General features: G+C 49.7%; 2 protein-coding genes across 4 annotated transcripts in view; both read left to right on the top strand.

Moving 5' to 3' along the window:
• EDA (ectodysplasin A) overlaps window positions 1–13,106 on the top strand; it is a 70,034-nt gene extending 56,928 nt beyond the window's left edge. The window contains exons 3-8 of one of the 3 annotated variants that reach the window (XM_057404805.1): window positions 1,978–2,007; window positions 4,975–5,154; window positions 6,411–6,445; window positions 6,847–6,898; window positions 9,761–9,876; window positions 11,896–13,106. In XM_057404805.1, coding sequence (XP_057260788.1) covers window positions 1,978–2,007; window positions 4,975–5,154; window positions 6,411–6,445; window positions 6,847–6,898; window positions 9,761–9,876; window positions 11,896–12,147 — 665 coding nt within the window. In that variant the 3' untranslated portion in view covers window positions 12,148–13,106. Of the gene's footprint in view, window positions 1–1,977; window positions 2,008–4,974; window positions 5,155–6,410; window positions 6,446–6,846; window positions 6,899–9,751; window positions 9,883–11,895 lie in introns of all 3 variants that reach the window. The other 2 variants (XM_057404804.1, XM_057404803.1) reach the window with 2 other exon arrangements.
• A 4,592-nt stretch (window positions 13,107–17,698) lies between these two features.
• On the top strand, window positions 17,699–21,689 carry LOC130596821 (transforming growth factor beta activator LRRC32-like). Its single transcript, XM_057404794.1, has 2 exons — window positions 17,699–18,343; window positions 19,004–21,689. Exons 1-2 carry the CDS (start codon window positions 18,104–18,106, stop codon window positions 20,951–20,953), a joined length of 2,190 nt encoding a protein of 729 aa, XP_057260777.1. The 5' UTR covers window positions 17,699–18,103; the 3' UTR covers window positions 20,954–21,689.
• The last annotated feature ends 2,325 nt before the right edge of the window (window positions 21,690–24,014 follow it).

The raw sequence follows: 24,014 nt of genomic DNA, 5'->3' as shown, positions 1-24,014 counted from the left end.
GAAGAACCCCAAGTACCAGCACAGGCTGGGGACTGACCTGCTAGAAAGCAGTTCAGCTGAGAAGGACCTGGCAGTATTGGTAGATGATGAGTTAAGCATGAGGCAGCAGTGTGCCGTGGCAGCCAGGAGGGACGAGTGTCCTGCGGTGCACTGGGAGGAGTGTGGCCAGCAGTCGAGGGAGGTGATCGTCCTCCTGTACTCAACCCTGGTGAAGCCACATCTGGGAGCTGTGTCCAGTTCTGGGCTCCTCGGTACAAGGAAGACAAGGAGCAAGTGGAAGAGGGTTCAGCAGAGGCCACAAGGATGATCAGGGGTCTGGAGCATGTCTCTGGTGAGAGATTGCAGGCGCTGTGCCTGGTTAGTCTAGAGAAAAGAAGACTGAGAGGGGATCTCATTAATGCATATGAACATCTCAAAGGTCAGTGCTAGGAGGATGGTGCCAGACTCTTTTCAGTGGTGCCCAGTGACAGGACAAGGAGCAACGGCCATAAACTAAAACACAACAAGTTTCACCTCAACATGAAGAAGAAGTTCTTGATGTTGAGAGTGGCAGAGCACCCAGGAGCGTTGTGGAATCTCCCTCTCTGGAGACATTGCAGACCTGGTTGGACATGTGTAACCTGCCCTGGGTGGCCCTGCCTTGGCCAGGTGCTGGACAGGATGGTCTCCAGAGGTCCCTTCCAACACTCGTGATTCTGTGGTATTTTTCCCATGACCCAACAGCAGAATGTAGGCATTAATTAGTTAATTAAATATATTAATGAATTAAAATTAATTAATTAATCTTCCTGTTGAGACATTGGTAAGGTTGCTGGGCATTTCCCTGGTCCTTCTCTCCTCTTTAACTAGCCATGGAACATGGCACTTCTGTATTAACTGGTAATTTGTCTTTACCACTGCAGACTTGAAGCAACCTCATTACCTTCCATTCATTGCAAATTTATCTCAGTTAAAGGTGATTTCCATCTTCGATGTGTGTTTAAACCCAGGATTTAGAGGGATTTCACTGGTGAACAGCAAGGGAATATTTGGGGATTTTTGCAGTTCATTCCCATCCATGAGTAATTTTTGAGGAAGCAATGGGATGTGTTTCACACTTCAGCTTCTGCTCAAAAAGTAATGTAGTTTTTCAGCTTCACTATAAATATTTTCATTTCTTGCTAGGGAGGCTTGTATTTTCATTGTTTTAAAAAGCCAGTTCATGCTAATCATTTGCTTTTGTTGTTGTAAGTATTTTATTATTTTTAAACAGCTTGGCTCATAAGTATTGGGTTACTGCTCTAAGCTGAGAGCTGTGTTATGCTTTCTTCTAACCTGCCCTCATTGGGAAGCATGTCAGCTTTAAATGTTAAGCTTTGTGATTTCAAGCCAAGAGAGACAATTTGTGTACGGCTGCACAGACCACAAATGCATCCATTGTCCACTTGAAGAATAATCTGCTATTTAGGGACTGCAGTTTTGAATGGTTCCTGCTGAGTCTCAGGATTTCTGCAGTGTGAAGGTTTGATGTGCTGTGCTTCCATCAGCAGCATCAGGGGGATACATACAGCAAATCTCTGGGCAAAAGTCTGAGCAGTGTTCAGAAGAGCCAGAATTAAGTTAGTATCGCTCTGGCTTAAGGCTGAAAAGCATCTGTCATTGGAGCTTTGCTGTTAGCCACAGGCATGTGGTTTAACTCATCTTTGAAATACAGGGAAGAGGTGCCCACCAAAACTCACTCACTTGCATTATACCAGCCGCAGGTTGCTAATGTGAGAGAGGGTAAAGATCTGGGCACCAGTAAAATCATCATACCTCCACCGCAATGGTTTGTAGAAAACAAGAGACTACATCTTTGGCTTACTGATTTTGTTGTGAATTTTGTTCCAGCTCTGGAGAAACACCCTCTGGATCAGTGGGTGCTGAGGGCGGGGGGATCGTCTAAGATGAGATGATCACTGAATTTCACTAGGGTTTGTTTTTTTTTGTTCTCTGTAGGTCCAAGTTCAGTGAAAAACAAGAAAAAGGGTAAGTCTGAGTTCTGATTTAATTTTCCTTTCTGTGCCTGTATTACCCGGCTATGACTCCTCTTTAGCCAACACAAAGGAGAAACCAACAGCAGGTTCCCTCTGCAGGAAGGATAGGGAGTAACGTGGTGCATGGTCACACAACACAGACCATGAGCTGCTCTTGTGCACCCTCATTGCCGTGGCAGGGCTGTACAACCGGAGCACAGGGCTCGTTAAAACCTTCTTTAAAAACCAACAGAAAACAATTACCTTGTATTGAAGTAATGATGAAGATATCAGCTATCAGGAGCCACTTGCTGTTTGCCAGGCTGTCTTTAATGAAACATCTTTAGCTTTCATCCTTATCCTACCATGCATCTTGCTCCAAGTTGGGGTCTCCTTCAGACCCATCAAAGTCAGCATAGATAACCTCTGCATCTTACTTCTGCTTGTGCATTAACCTCACAAGTATTATTTTATGTGTCTGTTCTGAGTGTTGGTCAGCCCATAGATATTTTGTCTTGACTTCCTTACATTCCTCAAGCTGTTTGCAATGTAGTTGGGTATTTTTTAAAATGCTTATCAATGACTTGTTGTGACTTGGTCTATTCAGGACGCACACCCATATTTCCATGGGGTGTCTGATGCCATCCTTGTTTGTGTAGGACTCCTGGGGAATGCTTTTGGTCATACACTTACTTGCTACCAGGACCTTGAGTGAGTCAGGGGATCTGAGTTGCTTTGTAAGCACAAATATGCTGCAGTCTTGATTCCAGGGCAACACAGATTACCCCTTTCTGCTCCTTGTCACCATGTGTACATGGTGTGTGATCACAATGGCTTGTAGGCTTGTAGGCTGTGCCGCTCCTGAAGTCTCATCCATTGAGGGGCTCGCACAGGCATCAACACGCATTGCATGCTCACGGCCAAGCCTATACAGCAAAGCATAGTTGACGTGTGCCGTGTCAACTCACTGCTTACTGCCTACTGCACCCAATGTATCTGTGATTAACAGGAGCGTTAGGTGGTCAGCACTTTGTTGCATCCCTCAGGAGACCTTCCCAGTCCAGCCCACCACCATGACCTGTGCAGGAAGAGCAGCTGAGCTTTGCATGTCTGTGGTACTTTAATAGCACATCAGATCACTTTGTGTCCTTGGATACAAACTCCACAGTTAGAAACTGTTGTTTTTACTACTGAACTATCAGCCCATTTAGTAGAAGATCCCATTTCTGAGACAGATCGGTTAAACCAGTTGTAATGTGCATCCCTCTTGGTAAGGAAAGCAAGGAGTGACAGCAGCAGGATTCCTGACTTGCTGCATGTGAATCCTTCATGGCGATGCCTATATCCAAGGAGATGTGAATGAGAAGAATTTAGCGAGTGTGCTTTAGGGGAAATAGGTAAGGGGGTTGATTCAAGGTGATAGTTTCCAAAGTGTGTCGTTATCCCAAGGAGGAGGAGAATCGCTGGATTAGAGGAAAGCTGGCCTGTTGCCAGCCCAGGTTTGAAGGCACAGCTACCAACCTGGGCAGAAATACTGCTGCAAATGATTTGTTGCAGGTAAGAAACCCGTCCTTGGAGGGTACTACATTACTTTAATCATCTGTGCTTACTTTAACTTAGTTCTTTGCACAGTGAAACTAAACCACATGGCTGTCCTATGCCGATTTTCATGTGTCCTTGTTCACGGCTAGTGTTCATCTGGAGATCTCCACTTCTGTGCTAACTAAAATAGATGGGGTTTTCCTTGTTTTGTTCCATGACAAACATGAATATTTAGGAGAGAAACAAGTACATAAATGTACTCAGAAACCATTCCAATAATCATTATTTCATATCCTAACTGCTGCTGTCATCAAAAAAAGTATTTCATTCTGTCCTGCAGTGGACTTTGTTGCAGCAATTGGAGCAATTTTCCTAAGTTAATAAAGCTATTTGGCATAAAAGCTGTTAAAGTTGCATTTTATAAGCTACATCAATATAACATAATTTCTGTCAGGGATCTGGAACATCCAGAGTGCACAGGTCAGGCTTTCCATTCAAACCTTGTTTCAGTCCACTATGTGGATTGAAAGTTGGATTAAGAGTCTTCACTTACATGGTTGTGCTGTTTCCCCCTCTGGGACCACATGATGAGATGTGTTTGAGGATTGTGGCAATTTGTCAGTGCTTTCACCCTCCTCGTTGGGTTAGTGCTTCCCTTACCCCTCCATCCAAAGCCCAGAATGCACATTTGATGATCCTGAGGCATCAACTTCGCGCACGTTAAGTGCCTCCTCATGACACCATAGAGAGGTGCCTCTTCGGCCCCATGCAGTGTGGGGATGCTTCCTGCAACACCCTGGGCACTCGGCCGCTGAAGTTCAGCTCTGAACTGCCCTCTGGAGGCACCTCTGTCCCTCAGACAGGACACCAAGCCATGGGGGTTGTACGCTAATGCACGCGTATGCAGCAGGTAGAAAAGATTGCAACTGTTTGCCATCAAAATGAACGGAAAACTGAGCAACTGCAGTGGTTCACCTCCACTTTCAACACTCCACCTCTCACCGTGCTGCACTGTGGCACACACTTGGTCTAAAGGGATTGTCCCAACCTTGCCTGAGGACCCCCCCAGCCCTGTGCCAAGAGTAGGGTACCCAGGGAACGGCTGCAGCCAGAGCTCTGGGGCAGAAACCATCTGAGTCTCCATCTCTTGGGAGGCCTTGGAGAGTGCATGTGCCTTGTTTAAATGTAGTTATATCCATTGGAAGGAGCCTGCAAAGCGGTGACCTGCTTCTGCCCTGCTGGCAGCATTGTCCTCATGGTGCGGAGCCGTGGGACCCCCACCCTGGCTGGTTGGGTGCTGCTCTTTGTCCCTGCCCTCCAGTCACCAATGAGCCATCCCCAGTCTTCTGCCTGCCTTGTTCTTGGGGCTTTCTTGTGGGTAAAAGACCATCCCACCTTGGCGTGCTGAGAAGCTAACATTTAACCTTCTGTTTTTCAGGTAAGAAGGCTGGTCCTCCAGGGCCAAATGGTCCCCAAGGGCCACCAGGTCCTCCTGGGCCCCAGGGTCCCCCCGGCATTCCCGGCATCCCTGGGATTCCCGGCACAACCGTCATGGGACCACCCGGCCCCCCTGGGCCCCCGGGCCCCCAGGGACCCCCTGGGCTGCAGGGCCCCTCAGGTAAGGGACTTATCCCCTTTACTGGTCAGAGCCTTTGCACGCTGCTTGCATGCAGGAGGTGCTGGTGCTGTACAAATAAATCAGAGCTCCGGGTTTCCATCTGAGGACAGCAGGGTGCCTGCATGCGGTGGTGCAGTGTCCTTGTGTGGGACTCGGGTGTTCCTGGGCTCGTCCTTGGGGAAATGAGAGGAGCCCCAGGGGCAGCACAGTGGGAGCCCCAGGGGCAGCAGGGGTTTAGGGTGTGATGCCATGGGCACGGATGAGGATGCAGAGAAGGAGCGGCAAAGACCTGTGGAGCCTCAGATGCTTTTAAGCATCCTACTGAAGTCTGCCAGTGATCCATGTCCTGGCTGCAAGGTGGCTTTTCCCAGTGGGAATCCTGTTAAGGTAATGCAAAGCCATTCAGCCAGCCCTGGAGCCACACAAACTGAGGAAGCTTGACTCCCATACCAGCCAGATGAAAATATGGTTTTTTTTTCCTGCAGTTCTTGGTTTCTTTTTTCTTTGTTTCTTTGTATCTGCACCATACTGTTTCTCCAAGGAGTCATGTGCCAAGTATTTTGTTAAATTCCCTAAATTTAATAACTCTTTAAAATGCAGATTTGTAGAAGTTCACATAGGTTTCACATTGTTTGTTACATGTATGTTATATGTGTATATACAACAGTCTAGTATTAAAAAATGCATCTTCAGAGAAATCAAGACTATTACACTATAGCTCCATGGCTCTGAAGGGAAAACTTGGTTGACTTCTCAGTTTATATCTTGGAACTGTCAAATCAGAAGCCAGGAGCAGCATGAGGTCCTTAGCACTCCAGAGTGCTGCCCACAAGCATCTTCTCTTTAATAGAGATTTGGCTTTCGGAGGAAAGATATTTCAGCATGTAGCTTGAATGCAATGAATGACCTGAGTTACTGCAGAGTGAAACTTGTAATCTTTGCAGCCAAGAGGCTTTATTGCCACTGCTGATCAGGAAAAGGGTTGTGCAACTTTTCCTTCTAGTGGAAACTGGTTGAATAGTGGAGAATTTTGATGATGTTAGACAGAAATGCAGGAATAAATAGGAAAAAGTAAGATGACTCTTTCTTGTTTATGTACTTTTTAACATTAAGCTGCACCCCATACTGCTGGTACTGTTGTCCTCCTGTTAAAAATGGTGGTTTCATGGTTGTTTTGGGAGAAGTTTTATTTATAGGAGTGTTTACTGCAGCTCTTTCAAGCTTCCTCTTCAATAATGTGAAACTGTATTTTGCAGGTGCCACAGACAAAGCCGGCTCCAGAGACATCCAGGTTAGTTATCTTCTTTCCAGGGAAAAACTCCGCTTTGGCTGGGTTTTTGTAACCATAGCCACCTATGTTTGCTAATGTTATGTTCAGTGGTACAGCTCTGAAAAAAACCACCCCTTCCTGCATGTGCCAGATCAGAGTTACACAAAGTGACTGAGCTCATCCATTTCATAGGTCAAAAGAAAGCCATGTTCATCTGTCTTGGGCTTCTTGCCTCTTCTCCAGTACTTAAACGTGTTGTTGTCAGCTGCTCTGAGCTTTTGTTTTCATTTATGAAAAGCGTGGATGATCTCAAGGTACTATCCTGCCTCTGTACTGGTCACCAGGGCTGTGGAGGTGTGTTGTATGACTGTAAAATGATGCAGTATCCTATTGAGTTTAAATCCCTGTGCTCTTGTTTGCAGCCAGCTGTGGTCCACCTCCAAGGCCAAGGCTCAGCAATCCAAGTGAAGAATGGTAAGGGTCTCATTATATTGGCAGTTACTGAAAAGAGCCCATCCTGCACCCGTAGCCTCATACCTGGGTCTAAATCCATCCTGCAACACCACTCCCTGACTATCCCTGCTGTTGGCCTCCCCAGGAGACAATCTGATTCCCAGACCCTCTTAGAGAAGTCTTCTGTTGAGTCTCCATCCCCATTTCACCTGCTCTCCTGTTTACCTCCCAGGTGACCTCTACCTTGTACATCCCAGTAATTCTGTCCCATTGAGTCTCCCTTCTCCTTGACCTCCCGTCAGATGTTGCGCCTCCTTCAGCCTGCTGTCATGTCATTAGTTTTCCTCAGCCCCTCGATGGCCAGCCTTCTTTCTCACTCTATTCTATTTAAAGCCCTCAGTGTATCCTTTTCTTGTCTTAGCCCCATCAGCCTGTGTTCTCGCATGTTCCTAGTAATTTATGGCAGGGGAAAGCACAGCTGTAGTGTGAGGAGACAGAGGTGCATGGCCACTGGCTCCTCCTGCATTATGCTTCAAGCATGCACGCATGCAGCCTCCATGGCCCCTTGTGCATCTCTACCCCCACCAACAATGTTTTAAGCTTTTAAGCTCAAGTCCTGCCAAGCCAATTCACGTCCACAGGCACCTCCTTTCTCTTCTCTTTCCTTCCCAGATCCCTGTCCAATTTCTGCTCGAGTTCCTCTTGCCAACAGCTGGGTCTCATTCATTAGCTGCTGCTTCCCTGCTCACGATGTCTGGCTGTGCGGGAGAGGAGCTGGCTGTGTTGTCCCCTGCCTAAGCCACCATGTGCAGCTCCCCAGGGAATGTGGGCAGCAGCCCTGGGGCATGTACCCCCCTGCCAGACCTGGAGGGCTGCAGCTCGCAAGGGTTGGGGCAGCAGAGACAGGACTGAAGGACCCCCTGTCTGCCAACTTCTGCCCCGTGCATGGGATGAGGAGGGCTGGACCCTGCTTCTGTTGAAAGGCAGTTTCTCTCTTTCAGCAGACATTTGCTGAGAGAGCTGAAACTTCTCATGGTTATGGAAGTATGCATACAGCGGGGTGGAGAAAAGCTCCCCAAAACAAAAAAGGAAACTGACCATTCCCAAGAACAATAGAATGGAAAAGATGCTGGTTTGCTTACGTTCAAAAAGTAATTATCCCTTTATTAATGAGAAGCCAGTATGTTTACAGAGTATGCTACTCTCTAAGAGTGGGAATTGCCCTGTGAGTGTCCTTCCCTGCTGCTTGGGAACAATCTGAGGCTGTGAGCCATTAATGCTGACCAGCTGACAGCCTGGCTGGTGTGTGGCTGGGGGCAGGGAGCGAAAACCAGATGAAGGCTGGGAGGAAGAGAGTTGCATTTGATAGAACAAGGCATCTAGAGAGAATGGCTCTGTTCAGGGCTCGGGGTGAAGTGTGTCCTCTGGGTCTGCTCGTTGCCTTGTCCAGAGAACAGAGGCCTACTCACATTGTGAGTTAGTCCATCTGCTCCAGTGCCAGAGGACTGGGTGATGGATCAGGAAATCCCTGACCATGTTGAGCGGGGACCCCAGTTAAGGGTTAACGTGGTGTGAGATGATGCGATTTCGTACTTTGTTGTTGTTGTTTTGGCTTTTAAAAACCTAGCAAATGTAATGACAAAGCATTTGTTAAAGTAATGCTAGTTACAAAGTCAAGAATACTGAAGTCAAGGAATGCCAGAATTAAAATCAATTGTGTAACCCTAAGTTAGCCTCCATGCACAGATGTGTCCTGACAGATGGTGCAGCCCCATAGTTACACACAATTTTCCCCATAACACTATTGCCTCTTTTGCTGTAAGGACTAGTTTTCTTCTAGGGATGAACTCAAGGCATAGACTGAGGGTGAAGGCTGTGTCATGACACTTCTGCTGAGAACATCTTCCAGGCCAGCAGCACTAAGAGATTGTCCACATATAGTCCCCACTCCTGTGAGGAATCACTGCTGTCATCCTAGCCTTGCTGCAGTCCTCAAGGATGTATCTGTTGATGTGGTTTTCAGCACACCGTCTGCTGAAGCTCTGCTTTATTTAGTGTGGAAGCTGGGAAGAGAGATGTGGGAAGGGGGATAAATGAGATGGGAAGTAGAGGAAGAGATTCAATGGTATCAAGGGCAGGTGATGGCAGTGGAGGGTCCTTCTTGGAGAACTGGATCCTGGTCCTGCCTCTGCTGCAGAGTTTCTTCCATGATATCAGGGAAGTCACCAGTACCAAAGTTTTTACAAGGGCTATGAACAGACGCTTTTCAGGAGGCACCTGGAGGAGTGCTGTTATAATCCCAGCTGCCGTAAGTCCTTTGGGATCAGTGGCTGAACATGCAAAAATAGTGTGAAGAATCAGCCCTTGGCCTCTCAGGTGCATTAAAAAGTCTTAGCAAGCAGCCTTACAGTAGCAGGATTGATTTGAATGTGCTGGAGTGTCATTGCTCTAGAGTGGGGATGATACTGAGAACATGTTTTCAGGCCTGTAAAACACTCAAATATGATAGTAAGCTTGACTTAGTGTCAGGAGGAGGCAAGGGGATAAACGCAGTGTAGCACAAAAGGCTATATGCTGAATTTTCAAGGATGAGGAGAACCACTGTTGTTGAGGACAAGCAGAGATGTAACCCAGTTGTGCTGGCACTGAACGAAATGGGTGTCAGCAAGCGATGATGCCATTAGAGCTATGGAGGGGAGTCCAAACTAACACACCGTGGTCTTTAATTCTGGGATTTTCTTACTGTATGACTTGACTTTTCAGCCTGAGTCTGTGGCAGCTGTTGTGTGTGAAACCTTGCAATGTCACTGTATTTCTGTGCTCCTGCGCTTTTCATTGACAGGTACTGAGTGACTGCCATTTTCTCATACTGAGATCTTTCAGGTGGAGTCCTCAATGACTGGTCTCGCATCACTATGAATCCCAAGGTGTTTAAGCTGCATGCACGCAGTGGGGAGCTGGAGGTACTGGTGGACGGCACATACTTCATCTATAGTCAGGTAGAAGTGAGTACGGTCCTAGGCCTAACTCCTATTTTTGTGTTCCAATGGAAGCCTTGCATGAACCACGAGAGGGCTCCAGACAACTAGCAAATGCCAAGAACTTGTATGTACTTTTAACCGCTTCGTGCTCTAGGAGGTGTGTGTCGGAGAAAGATGTTAAGTTTCAAAGTGCAAGGTCACACGTTTCACCGTGACACCAGCCACAAGAGATTAGTTCCCAAAACACATGTGCAAACTCCCAGCCAGTCCCCACATGCCACCAATGCCTTTTTTCAATCTTCCATGTTGCCTGTGCAGTCATTCACCAGCCCATCTAAACCTCTGTGCAGAACAAGGGTCCCAGCAGGATGCTAGGCTCTGTGCTTTAAAAGAGATGCCAGACCAAAACCCTGGCTACTCGTGATCATTTTGAAGCCATGTCACTCTTTGTAAGCATAGGACTCTCAGCCCGGGTGGCTTGGCCGAACTCCAGCTCAGGTAACTCCATTTTGCCTCCACCTACTTTGTGTAGCTGCAGACTGGCAGGATGCACCACATTGTGCGGTGGGATGGCTCAGCTCTGCTTTAGTTGGTACCAGCGACGGATGTACTGACCTGCTTCTGCAAGAAGGGCTAAACAAAGTAATAAATTATTGCATTATGATGTAGTAATAAGCTAATTAAGACATAATTTCCTCTCCCCATTCAAGTAAACTGCAGGAGATGGACTGTCATGTAACGCTCTGCTCCCAGGGTCTTGCAAATCTCTCAACAGAATTGCTGAGTGGTGTTCAGTGTGAACTCCTCCCTTCCAGAAATGCAGGGTGTCCACCCAGCTGTAGGCTGAAAAACATGGCCAGTTTCTGGGACGGATTTTAGCAAGACAAGAGGGTTTCTGTGTAACAACCACAATTCAACAGCTTCCACCTTGCTCCAGGCTTCTAATACTACCTCCTGCTCATGATTTGCCTCTGTTCAGTTGGCAGCCCCACTGGGGACTGTGCCAAGTCTGATAAGGTGGGCTGTGGCTGTCAGTTTAGGTGCTCTTCCATGGAAGTGGTTACGTGTCTAGCTTGGATGGGGACAGGAAAACTAACTCTATGTTAGTATAGGGCCAAAGTATAATTGTTTCCTGAGCAAAATAAGCTTAATGCTAGTTGTTGGCCACAATGTTGTGCTTCCCTTGTAGTCCGCCAAGGGAAAAGCAGTCTTGTATAGCTTCTGAGGTTGCAGGGTTTAGGCTAAGAAGAATTGGCAGATGCATCTGGCACATGCTGGTTTTCTTCTATCAGGAAGAAGCAGCTCCCTGGGACTGAATTCTTTGGACAGGTCTTTCTCATGCATCTCACAGTTCTTCAGAATCAGTGTGGGGGAGATGGTTAAGTAACGACTAATGGAATCACAGGGACTTAGGCACTAGGTCTAAGAATTAAATCGGTAGAAACACTACAAGGGCATTTGCTTCCAAGCTGTGGAGGTTGGGAGGGTGTCTTCCCTGTAGTAGCTTATGCCTTTGAAAGCACCTCAAGTCCAATTACAAAGAAGGCAACTCTCAGTACATCTTAGGGCATTTTTGATGTCAGCACTAAAGGAGGCTCATGGGACCCAGAAAGCAGGACTGGCCAGGTAAGTGCAAGAGGACTTCAGTTAAAGTATTTCTGTTTGTTGGATGAAAAGCTGTTTGTGGCAGTTAGGGTTGTCCATACATTTTTGTAACTAGGCCTGTGCAGGTTTGTAATTTTTCCTGTAATAAGCAGGTTCTAAAGCGAGCATTCATAGCTCAGCCTTAGATACAAGGATTCACAGATTCTTGCATGCTAGTGTTACATGAAGTGGAATACAGAGTTTCCTCATGTTTGGTTGGCTTGGGGTTCTTTCTACCTCAAACAAGTCAACCTCCCGTGAGTATAGGTGTCTTGGGGCCAACGAAAGAATTGTTAGCAGAGGGAACATACATTTACCCGTGAAAGGAACGTGGACTTGTTCTGTGCTCACAAATAACTCCCTAACACCTTTCTTCTTCCTGCTTCACATCAGGTATACTACATAAACTTCACAGATTTTGCCAGCTATGAGGTGGTGGTGGATGAAAAGCCCTTTCTGCAATGCACTCGGAGTATTGAGACCGGCAAGACCAACTTCAATACCTGCTATACAGCTGGGGTCTGCCTCCTCAAAGCCAGGCAGAAGATTGCTGTGAAAATGGTCCATGCTGACATCTCCATCAACATGAGCAAGCACACAACTTTCTTTGGGGCCATACGCCTAGGAGATGCACCAGCATCCTAGATGAACTTGGCATGTCCAAGGATACTCACAGAACTGCACAGTGCTGCTGTTCATAAGCGTATCAGTATTTCAGGGGGGTCTGTAATCCAGCCATAAAGAAAACTGATCCAGAGCTATTTATTCCTGTATGTGAATGCAGGAAGCACAATTGTCTTCTGTGACTTGCATGGAGACTTGGATCAAAAAGCATTGTGAGAAAGAAAGGCTGTTGTGTCTGCCTTGTCTCAGTATTTCAAGTATTACTGCACTGATACTCTGCTCTGTGATCTTCACACGAGGCTTGTTGAGAGTTGTGTGGGTCTCTGCTTTTATGTTGCACTAGCAAGAGCATCCCAGGCGATAGCGGGAGAAGACAGACTAATGTCCAAATTGTCCTATCCAGGCACTCCTGCTTCTGCATGCTAATGAAAGAAGGAAAGGGGATTTCTGGTTTTCTGCCTTCCCAGTTCAGACTGGAATGGCCACAGGGTGCAAAGGGAGGTGACTAAGAGAAGGGTCAGTGGTGTTTACATTCATCCTCAGGAGTGTGAGCAAAGAAGGCGAAGTGCCTCTGCCTAGAACTTGGAAGCAGGCTGCAAAAAGAAGTAAGTGTGAGAGGAAGAGGAATACTTAATAGAGCAGGCTTAGCAGATAGGAAACTGCCTCCACATTCCAGAAATCACCAAGCCCCAAAGAAAATGCTGATGCCCGGTTCCAGCACCTCTGCTACTTTCAGCTCCTGCCATTACCCCGGAGGTATACCTTGCCCTAGCAGGGGCTGCCTTAAAGTACTGCTGCTGTTACAGCAATTTGTGTTTCGTTGGGGTTTTGGTTTGGGGGATTTTGGGGGGCCTTTTTAATGAATATTTTGCAAACCAGAACACATTTCTACAGGCTTCACTGAGCCACGTAGACACGAGTACTTGTGAAAACACTCTGAAGAAGTTTGTCATGTTTAAGAATAAAATATTCAAACAGGATTTTTTTTTTCTGTTTTAATAGCAACTGTCCTGCTTTCAGATGTGGTTTTTGTCCTTCCTCCCGCCTCCCCCCTCCTTTCCTTTTGGCACCCTTCTACCTAAAATGCTCTAATAAGTGGTGATGGAGTCTCTAGCAAACCAAAAAAAAAAAAAGCAGCATTTAAAAAGTCTGGTCCAGCATGAAGTCACCACTTTTTCTCTTCTCTGAGCCCTGCTGAGTCTAGTCATAACTCGATTTCTGGTGACTAATAGAAGTGCTGGGACACTATTGTTTCTTTTGGCTTCTTGAGCAACTCTCTCCCGTTACCTCCCCTCAACTGGGGAGACCTAAAGCTATAGATGTGTTTGAGCTGAGGAAGAGGCTGAAGCGCTAATTGTTCTTTTGTGTCATGCCTTGGCTTGTGCTTGGTTGTGTTGGGTGGGTTTTTTTAACTGGATTTCATTTCAGAGCATGTTTTTGTCTTCAAAAAACTGAAGATGGTAGAGCAGTTTCAGCCTATGTAGCAAACGGGGTAAGTCCCAAACTGACATCCTCCATCTCCAAGCAGAGGTGGCTCAGCCGTGGTCACCTGGAGGGACATGAGAGCAGTCGTGTCTCAGCACTGTGCTGTAGCCGCTGATCTAACCACAGAGGGTCCACCCTGACTGAAGCATTCTTGGCTCCATTTGCTTTTCCCTATCCATAGCGAGTGATCTCACTTGCCAAGTATTGCAGTCATTGGGAGATAACTATTTCTTGGGGGCACCCAGCTTTGGCTACAGCCTCGCTATTCACAGGAGGCGTGCAGTTTGTAAAATAGCTGCATGAAAAATTGCCTGCTATTTCTTTTTCAGTATGTTCTCCTTTCTAGCCTCAACATGTTGGACTAGCAAGAGCCTTCGGGGCACTTCACTTAACCAGTCTTTGTGGTTTATTTCCTTTAAAATGGATTAAGAAGGACATGCTTCTCTGACAAGGATGAACTGGGACAACTGTGTATAGTGAGAACATTAAGCAAATCGTTAACAGAATTGCTTTAGAATACAGCCTGAACAGCAAGTCTTAGGGGCAAGCTTAAATAACACAGTGACTTAGGAAAGCTCAATGGACGGAGTTTGCATTCCTTGTCCCCCACTGGCAGGATCTCTCATTTGCTCCTGACTATGGCTGCGGGCAGGAGGAGGCAGAGGGAGAATCCCTTCTCTCTCTAAAGGCCCCATGCATCGCTGTCAAGTTTCTTCTCTGGCATGTTCCTGGGATGAGGGAGAGGAGCTGAAGGGTTCTTTCCATGGAAGGTGTTAACAGGCTTTTTCTTATGCTCATGGCGCACCAAAGCGCGAGCTCAGTGTAGCCGAGTTGGAGATGGTGTTGGAGAGCAGAGAATACCTGCCTGCAGGTGGCCTTGGTACCAAGAGACATTCATCTCTGGGATGAGCGGGCAGATCACCGGTCCCGTAGCAGCCATGGAGAGTCCTTGTGCTTGAAACCCTTTGGCTTCTTTAGCAATAAGTTCTCATTAATGAAGTATTACAGTGCAGGTTACATAGGGTGTAGTGTTGATTCTTCTGTATGATGCTTCTCCAGATGGTGCCCCACCATCTTTGGTGCCTTTTCCTCTTAACTGGAGCCCAACAGGCCTGGAACCAGCTTGGCTCCTCGGGGGAGCGTGAGGAGGACGGTTATAGCAGGTTCTAACAAACTCCAGCAAGAACAGGGCCTTGCTCTCCAGTCTTTCCATCCGATGCATTTGAATTTTGATGTGTCTCAGCTCCTAGTCTGGCAGGGAAGGAAGCAATTCACCTATAGACAAACATCTGTGTATTTGAGATGGTGCACACAAAACGAGTCACCACTGGCTTCCCGTGTGCCAGCCTTCCTCTCCAGTGCCTCTGCTCTTACCTACGTGCCTTGGCTCTGCTGCCCAGCTTTCGGCTGGATTCCAGCTGCAGAAATGTGGCGAGCAGCTAATCGGTGTTTAACAGATCTGAAACCTTCTCTCCCAAGCTCCTCTCTACAGAGACAATTCCTAGGGAGGCTCTTGTGTTCAGGGCCCCTTTTGAAAAGATGATTCCCTTCAGTAAAGGCTTTAGGTCATGGCTCCCTAGCCAAAACTGGCCCTGCTTCCCTCCAGCGCCATTCTCATGCAGGTAAGCAGCTGTGGTCTCCCTGCCACCCATTGTCCCCATCAGGAGACTTGGCACTGTCCTTCCACTGAATGAGCGACATTGGGTGCTTAGAAAAGAGCACCCAAGCTGTGCTGGGAGGGAGATGAGCACGGTGCATCTGCTGATCCAGTTTCTTCCCCTCTTTCCAGTAGTTGGTGGAGTGCAGGGAGTCCTTCCCTCTTGCTGCAGGCTGGTGGCACTGGCCCCAGGGTGTCCTGGTGCAGGGTTTGGGGGACAGCGGAAGGGACAATGGTAGCTGCCCCCAGTCACAAGCCTGAGCCCCCCCCAACCCCATGTTCATCACATCTTGGACTCCCCGACAAAAGCGTAATGGGAGAGGAGTTGCGGGCAGAGAGACACAACTCTTCTCTTACCTGTTAGAGCTGCACGGTGGTGTACTGATGCTGTTTTGTGCTTCGACATCTTTATTCAAGACACTATCTGTATATAAAATATACATAATGTATATAAATTAGGATGTAAGTTTATGTAAATTGTCAATATTTTCTTTGCAAATAAAGCTTTTTCCTGATCTCTGTGTACTCACTGGCACATCCTTCCCCAGCCAAACCAGGAGTTTCTCTGGAAAGGCTGTACAACTACAGCAAGTGTGTTGACTGCGCTTGTGCAGTGGGGCACAGCTGAAAGGCAAAGCATCTCCATCCTTTGGGGAGTATTTGATATGCAGCTGTTGTGGCCATCACTGCTGATGTGAGAGGCAGTGGTTCCCTGCTGCCTGCTCAGCGTTTGCCTTCCCGGCTCCCTGCTGCTCTGCGGAGTCAGGGGAAAACAGCATTGCTGTCACGACTTACTGGGAAAGAAGTATAGATGATGTACCTAAATAACCTGATACCCTTCTGCCTTTATAATGCCCGGGCTGTCACCCCACAGTGCAGCTGGTGATGTTTGGCAAATGTCTTTATCCCTTCTTCTACCAAGCCTATGTCCTGCTGCTCCTTCGTCTGTCCTTTGCTGACCTCTGATGCAAAAGCCTGGTGGGGGAGCAGGAGCATCAATCTCTAACAGACCACTCTGGAGACCTAGGAGCCAGCCTGGAAGCCAGGACAGGCAAGAAGCACGGGATGCCCTGTGATTTGCAGGACCAAATCCCTCCCATTCGTTCTGTGTGGTTGGCTCTGCCTTCAGCATGGTCCATGAAAAGCCTCTTGGCATTTGCAGGGCTCCTTAGACGGCTCTAGGTCCGTAGCTGGCTCACTCTGCCAGGTGCTCCTGCAAAGGGAGTTCACAGCCTTGGGATGCCAATGCCCGGGGATTCTCCACAGAAGTCCCTGTTCAAAAGCAGGGACTTTTCAGCTCATTTCAAGCCTGTGCCCACAGTGCAGAGCCATGCCCAGCAGTTCAGGATGCAGGGAGGAGGGGGCCAGGGTTCTCCAGGCACTGGGGGCTGCACCAGTTGCATGGTGTGGTTCCTCCCCTGCATCACCTTCTGCTTTTGGGGCTCCGGGCTTGGCTGCTGTTAGGAGATGAGGGATGCTGGAGGCAAAGGTTCATCCAGAGGTCAGTGATTCCCTATCCAGAGCCTGCACATTCCACATCTGCACAGATGTGCTGTCCTCACCGCGCCTGCAGACACAGCAGGGGGCTGTTTGCTCAGAGCTGCCCCTGGCCCTGGCTGCTGTCAGAGCCCAGGCCCACCACAGCACCACCCTAAACCACCAGCCCTGGCCTCTGGGCTGAGCTCGGCCGCTGTCACTGCCGTGTGTGCTCTGGCTGGCTGGTGACGTTGGCCTCGCTCAAGGCTGAACCACATCCTGGAGGTGACAAAGTGCTCCCCACCACGTCAGCTGTGATGAGGGCGAGGGGCAACAGCAGCAGAAGCCAGGCTGCTTCATTCTCCAGGTGTATACGTACATGTAAGCGTGTATGTATATGTTTTACATATATATAATTATTTTTTTTCCCTGCCAGATACATCTAGGACTAAAGCAACAGCTCTACAGCTGAAACTACAGCAAAACACATCCTTGGGCAACCATGCAGCAGCCTGGGTATGCTCCTTCAGGTGGGAAGGAAATTGGCCGCAGTGAGCCAAAATCCCCCATGAACCATGCGCAGAGCATGTCCTCAGGGAGCGTGTCAGCACCAGGTGGCACTGGGACATGGAGATGTCGCCACAGAAAAATCCCTGTGCAATCCCTCCGGGAACCCAGATACCACCTGAAGCTGCCGCGGAGAAAGTCCCCATCTGGTTCGTGGCCTGGGTGAGATGCCCCAGCAGCCATCCTGTGTGCCTGGAGGAACATGGGGGTGTGGCAGTGAGAAGCCCAGCTCTTGCAGCAGAGCGGACTCCTGGGGAGGAAGAGGAGGAGGAAGGGAGGTGCCAGGATTGTACATCCTGCTGGGAATGGGTGGTAAACCCCAGGATGCTGCAGGAGAGTCCCCTCGGCAGCCCAGGGAGAGGAACCTGCTCTGCCTCCCTGCGATGAGCTCACCTGCAGCCCAAGGTGCTGGGATTCCCATGATGATCCCCGGTGGCTGCAGCCCGGAGCTTGGTTCCCAGCTTGGGGTGGTTGGGAAGGTCTCACCAGCTGCCCTGGGATAGCGGGTACAGAGCACAGCTTGCCCCTGGCATAGGGCAGAGGAAGCTGGAGGAAGAACCAGGTCCATGCAGCAGAACTCCCCCAAACGCTCTCGGCTGTTCCAAGTACCACCTCAGCCTCCTGGCATTTGATATCGGTGGCTGGACCAGCCAACAACCTGAGCACCAGAGCAGCCCTGCCTCCTCCTGTCCCGATGTTTCTCTTTCCCTTCCTTGTGGCTTTCTGCACTGTTTTTCCCCCTCTGCAATCTTATGTCTTTCTTTTCCCACTTCCGTAGCTACAGACACCCACATGCATTATCTCCTTCCCCCGTCCCATCCTGAAACCTATTTATACAGAGCCTGGCTCCTGCCCAGCCCGCCAGAGAGCACTGGAGGAGTGGGACAGGGCTGGCAGTGCCCGCAGCCCAACATGCTCTTGTTTGAACACCGGCTGGCTGAAAGAGGATGCTTGCTGCTCTGGTTGCTCCCATCCGTTCTCAGAGCCCAGTCTAGCGGGGAGGTGAGGCTCAGACCCACACTGTGCCAGCAGGTAAGGCTGCTTTCCAAGGAGCCCCTGGGCTGGATCCAAGCGGGTCTGGAAGCATCCCTCTGTGCAGCGCAGGGTGCATCTCCTCTCTATGGCTCTCACCTCCCTCCAGCCTCCATCTCGAACCTTCCTACCTTTGATTTCTTCTCTGCTCACCTGTCTCTGAGCTGGTTCCTGGCCCCCAGCTGTTCCCATGTCCCTGCCATGCTGGTGTCACCTTCCAGCAGTCCCTGCCATGGGGGTGTCAGTTCCTCCCCTGCCCAGACAGGACAGGGATGCTCTGGACTAGTCCCTGGGCTGCCCCAGTGCCCTCCAGAGGCTGGGTTTGCCCCACCAACGTGATGCATCTTGAGTGCTTATGCTATTTTTTTGTCCATCTTGCTTGCTGGGATGCATGAGAGGACAGCCTGCGGGGCCGAGGCTTATGTTCCTTCTTGCACTCAGAAACAACTCAGCAGTGAAAGCACACCTTAGCCCTGGGGACAAGCTTCTTGTCTCTAAGCAGCAGCTTTAGGTGGTCTGTTCCCTTTCCATCCTGGGCTTGGGAACGGGAGCCGTGCTCATGTCCATGTTGCTCATGCCCATCTTGGACAGCAGCTGGCTTGGCTGGGGTTGTGGTTTGCAGACCCTCTCACACTGACGGCTTCTCCTGTCTCTCTGTAGAGCCCCACAAAGGTGTCTTGCAAAGGAGTTGGCCTGCACAAGCTTCCAAAGGAGCTTGGCCAAGGGGTGAAGTACCTCGAGCTCTCCAACAACTTCATCCAAAACCTGTCAGGCAGCTCCATGCCGGGGTTTGAGCAGCTCGAGTACCTGGACCTGTGCTTCAACCAGCTGGAAGCCGTGTCAGCCACAGCCCTGGCTCAGCTGCCCCAGCTGCGCTCTCTGCTCCTGGGATCAAACCACCTCGACCGCAATTACCTCGCCAATGGACAAGCCTTTCATCTGCTCAGGAGTATCGAGGTCCTGGACCTGTCGGCAAACAACCTGGACGGCCACATGGCAGGCTGGTACATCCGCAACCTCACCAGGCTGAGGGTGCTGGACCTCTCCAGGAACAAGATGACCAGGCTGCTGGCGGGGATCTTCTGGAGCACGCCACGGCTGCGTGAGCTCCACCTCAGCAATAACTACATCATGGAAATAGAGGAGGGAGTCTTTGAGGCTCTGGAAGAGCTGGAGGTGGTGAACTTGGCTTTGAATTCCCTCCACTGTATCTCTGGCTTCAGCCTCACGCAGCTGCGAGTTTTAAATCTCAGCCACAACGCTCTGGAGCTGTTTGCCTCGGAGGAGGGAGCGGAGCCCTACCTGCTTCAAGTGCTCGACTTGAGCCATAACAGACTGCTCTACTTTCCAGAGCTCCCCAAAGTCCATTATCTCACACACTTAAACCTCTCCAACAACCTTATTGCTTCCCTGCTCCCAGGCTCACGCCACCCGGAGGAGTTTGTACTGCACTACAAGGAGATGGCGAGGTTTAACAGGACCTTGCACACTGTGTCTGCTCTGACCCACGTGGCTGACTTGGATCTCAGCAATAACCAGCTGCAGCTCTTCCCATTTGCCTTCTTCCACAGCCTGGGCTCTCTGCATCGCCTCAGCCTGGCTATGAACTGCCTCCAGGATGTGGCCAGGGAGTCACTCACCAGCAGCATGGAGCCCAGCGACCACTCACCAGCACCACTGGAGCACACTGCCCTGTCCGTGCGCTCGCTGGACCTCCATGGCAATGCCTTCCGCATGCTGCCACCCTGGTTCTTTGGTTCTCTGCCTCAGCTGGAAACGATCAACCTGGGCTCCAACAGCCTCCAGCCTTGTGAGAGCCAGGGGGGGAGTTCAGGAGGCACCTGCACCCCCTTCTACAACCTGCCCCGCTTGAAGCATCTGAGTCTTTATAAGAACAACATCACCAGGCTGCAGCCCCATGCCTTCAACCAGACCTCACTACTCTCCCTAGACCTGTCAGGGAACAAGGACTTGTTCATGCCTAAGGAAGCCCTGGCGGGGTTGGAGCTCTCCCTGCAGAAACTCTCTCTCAGGGACAACCAGATGGACGATGGCAAGGCAGAGCTCCCCTGCCTGGGCAAGCTCAAAGTCTTGGACCTCTCAGGCAACAACCTGAGCCTTTTGCCCGCAGGTCTTTCCTGCTCCCCTCTGGAAAGCCTGGACGTTCGCAATAACCGGCTGCTGACATTGGAAAAGCTGGCGCTCATGAGCTGGTCCCGCAGCCTGAAGGACATGTTCGTCGCTGGAAACCCCTTCAGCTGCTGCTCGCTGGCCTGGCTGGACACACTGTGGGCTGCTGGTGTGGGTGTGCTGGACCAGGATGAAGCCCTCTGCACCTACCAGGACGAGAGCAGGAACTTCTCAGCCAAGATAGCCAGCAGCCCTCGGTGGCTTTGTCCTCACCCCAAGGACATGGGCTTGCTGGCTCTGCTCGTGGTCGTGATGAGCCTTTTCTTTCTCAGCTGCGGGGCTTGCTGCCTTCTGAAGAAAGGGCAGAAGTCGCCAGGGTTTGTAGGACTCCAGAGCAACAGCGTGGGGGTCTTCCCCCACCATCCCAAAAGAGAGGAGCCAGGCGAGGCAAAGCCAGCAGACAGTGTCACCAAAGTGTAGCCCAGCCCTGGGGAGCAGGAACTGTTGCAGTCGGTCAGAACTCTAATTGTTATTGATAATATTAATAACATTATTGTATTTTAGGTCTCCTTCCCTCACCGGTTTTGCAAACCAAATAAAGGGAGTGTGATTGGTGCTGAGCAGAGGTAGTTTCTGGACCACCTGTCCTTGGGAAGGAAGGTACCCCCATCTGCTCTGTTCCCTGCAGGAAATAAAACACACTACAAGCAATTGTGGGTGAGTTTTCTGCCCTGCCATCCTACACTCTCATCACCCAGGACAAGAAACCAGAGCGTGAGCTGGTTGGTTTCATCTGCCCGCACTGAACCCAGCACACTGTTTGTGGAAACGGAATTGTCTCCATTGGTACCACCTGAGTCTTTTACAGCTCTCCCAGCAGTCACTGTTTGCTTCTTAAGTAGGTTGAAATAGCTTGGCTAAATACTTGCTCCTGCTCCCAAAAGCATTCCTCAGCCCAGCTGTGAAGAATGGGCAGTGGTAGGGAATGGTGTAGTGGTGGGTCCACATGCCGGTGTGTGAATAGGGTTTCTGCAGGATCCTACACATCTCTCTCGTGCCTTTGGCTGTCACCTGAACAGTGCTGTGGCATTGGCAGGGCTTAAAATGACCCCGGGCACTGCTGCGGGTGCCAGAAGGAAATCTGCCCTGTCCTCACCCATTGAGATAGTGAGAAGGACACAAAACCAGTCTTGAGGTTGATGCTGGAGCACTGGCTCTTCAAGGGGGGTCCAGGATGTGCTGGGGTAAGTGCTGGCAGAGCCACAGTCCTTGGTGCATCTGGCACCCTCTGAGCATCTCATCCACATATTGATAGTATTTAATACTGGGGGGGGGGGGTAGGACCCCAGCTAGGGAGGGCAGCAGGAGAAGGTGCTAAGCAGGATGGTGAGCTGTACCAGTGATGTGGGATGGCTGTTGTCATGGTGGTATTCCCAGTCCACACACAGTGTGAATATCCAGCATCCCAGAGCAGAGTGGTGCTGCACCCCTCATGACAGCAGCACCTCAGTGGCTGGGGCCACCTCTGTGGAGGGATAAAAATAAGGCTGCAGTGAAACCTTTTATGTTTCACATCTCTTTTGTTCTGCCTTGAAAGTCCCCAGCTGGCCAAGGCCACCTACTTCTCCATATACCTGTCAGGTGAGAGGCTGTGAGTGCAAAAGGGCTTGGAAGTCACTTAAAATCCCAATTACTTGTTTTTTGGTTGTTTTGGTTTTTTTTTCTTTCAAGCTTATCATAGTTTTACTATGAAGCAAAGGACATTTTTGCTGTAAAACTTATGCCTTCCTCATGCTGCCCATATTGCTGCTGGGGCTGCAGCTTCCTGGCCTTTGATGGGCATTCAGCTCCCAATGGACTCCCAGTGCTTTTGATGGCACCATATTTCTATCACTACCTCATTTCCCCTTTGATCTGGTGTCTCATCGTGGCAAGTGCCCGGAGCATCCCAGGGGAGCCTGGTACTGCATGTTGCCACCCTGAAGGGACGCAGGCTTTCCTGCGTGCCCACCAAGTGAGTTCAGTGCAGCTTCGGCCAGTCCCTAAATCTGTGCCAGCCCCCTTCCCCAGCCCAGGCGCTTGGGGACATTACAGGGACACTCTCTGGGGCTGCCTGGCCAGAGCCCAAAATGCTGTTTGCCTTCGGTGGGTGTTTCTGGTACATTTTGTGTGGTCTGTTCCTCATTTAAACCCCCTGGCAGGCTGTACTTTCCATGCATGTCACCATACGATGTCCTGCCCTTTGTGCTGCTGCTTCACCGGCTTCCACCAGCATCCTCCTTGCGTTAAGGCTTGCGGAGAGTTGGAGCCTTGCAGTCAAACAGAGATGGGTGTTCGGGGACACACTGGGTGCTCAGTCAGTGCCAGGCACTGCCCTGGGCTTCCCCATCGCTCCAGAGCCGTGTTAATCCAGCGCTGTTGACACAAGGCTGTGCTGCATTCCCTGCCGACCAGCAGCAGCTGATGGTTGATCCATGAAGGGACAGTGAGCTGGTGGTGCCTAAAGTTTTCTCCAGGTTTTAGAGCATCTGCTAAAGCACATACTAAAAATAGGAGAAAGTATCCTGGTACTGGTTTTATCCTGCAGGGAAGGCTCCTAGTGGTACATGAAGTTTAGGGGAAGAGAGGTGGAAGAGAGATGCTGGCCTTGCTAAGGGACAGGGAGGCTGCCAGAGTGCAAGGGAAGGGGAGGTAAGCTTCTTTTGACAAGAAAACCTGGACAACCCCCAAGGCCAAAGAAGGGTTGCAAAGGTACAGGAACTGAGCCAAGGAAATGGCATGTTGGGTTGTTATCTTTATCGATGTCCATGTGCTTTCCCAAGTCACAGAAAAACACGATTCCAGTTCGTGATCTCACAGGTACTACAAGAAGTGAATCTGTGTCAGCTCCAAGGGCAATGTCCCCTTCTTCCAGTGACAGGAAAAGCAGCATGCTTCCAGCTTGGCCAGGAGCAGGGCACAGGGTGAGCACCCAGGGCTTGTGCTGGCAGAGGGGACAACAGGATGTGACCAGGCTGGCCTAGACCCTGCCCCTGCATTTACATCAGCAGAAACCATCACAAGTTAGCCACGAGGTCAAGGGAGACCCGGCTGTGGTCCTGGCTGGTGGTACAGGGGGTATGTCTTGCATTCAGCACTGCTCCTCAGGCTGAGCTTCCCATGGTTTACAGGAAATGGTTTCCTTATCCTGGGGATGTCTTGGCATCTTGGGCTTTTTCTTGATCTAAAATGAGGGCAAAAGATCTGTGGAATATTGAAGTTCAAACAAATAAAGAGATGATGCCAAAAATGATGCATTGTCATGTACAGCTGTAAGGCAGTGGGGCTATAAATTCTGGTCTGAAAAAAAACATCAGTGGTGGTTAAAATATTGTGACCGTTTACAAATTTTCTAGTGAACGCTAGTTGAGAAATCCAGCCAAACTCATTCTTTCCAGTGGAAAGCCTCCACATTTCACTGGATCTGCATTTTCACAGAAAAAAACAGATTTTATCAAAAATTTCCAACCAGCTGCTCTGCTAACTCATGTGGAAATTACCT

This window comes from Pezoporus wallicus, unplaced genomic scaffold (assembly GCF_028554395.1).
Source record: "Pezoporus wallicus isolate ANWC-B61680 ecotype Strahan unplaced genomic scaffold, APGP_CSIRO_Pwel_v1 contig_5104, whole genome shotgun sequence".
In the NCBI taxonomy this organism is placed as follows: Eukaryota; Metazoa; Chordata; class Aves; order Psittaciformes; family Psittacidae; genus Pezoporus; species Pezoporus wallicus.
This window is presented reverse-complemented; position numbering and strand designations above follow the sequence as displayed.

What these genes read in the sequence shown, in the direction of transcription:
- LOC130596821 (XM_057404794.1), top strand. Translation starts at nt 18,104, where the DNA reads ATGCATTATCTCCTTCCCCCGTCCCATCCTGAAACCTATTTATACAGA. An exon ending in GACCCACACTGTGCCAGCAG is followed by an intron (nt 18,344 to 19,003) that starts GTAAGGCTGCTT and finishes GTCTCTCTGTAG; the next exon opens with AGCCCCACAAAGGTGTCTTG.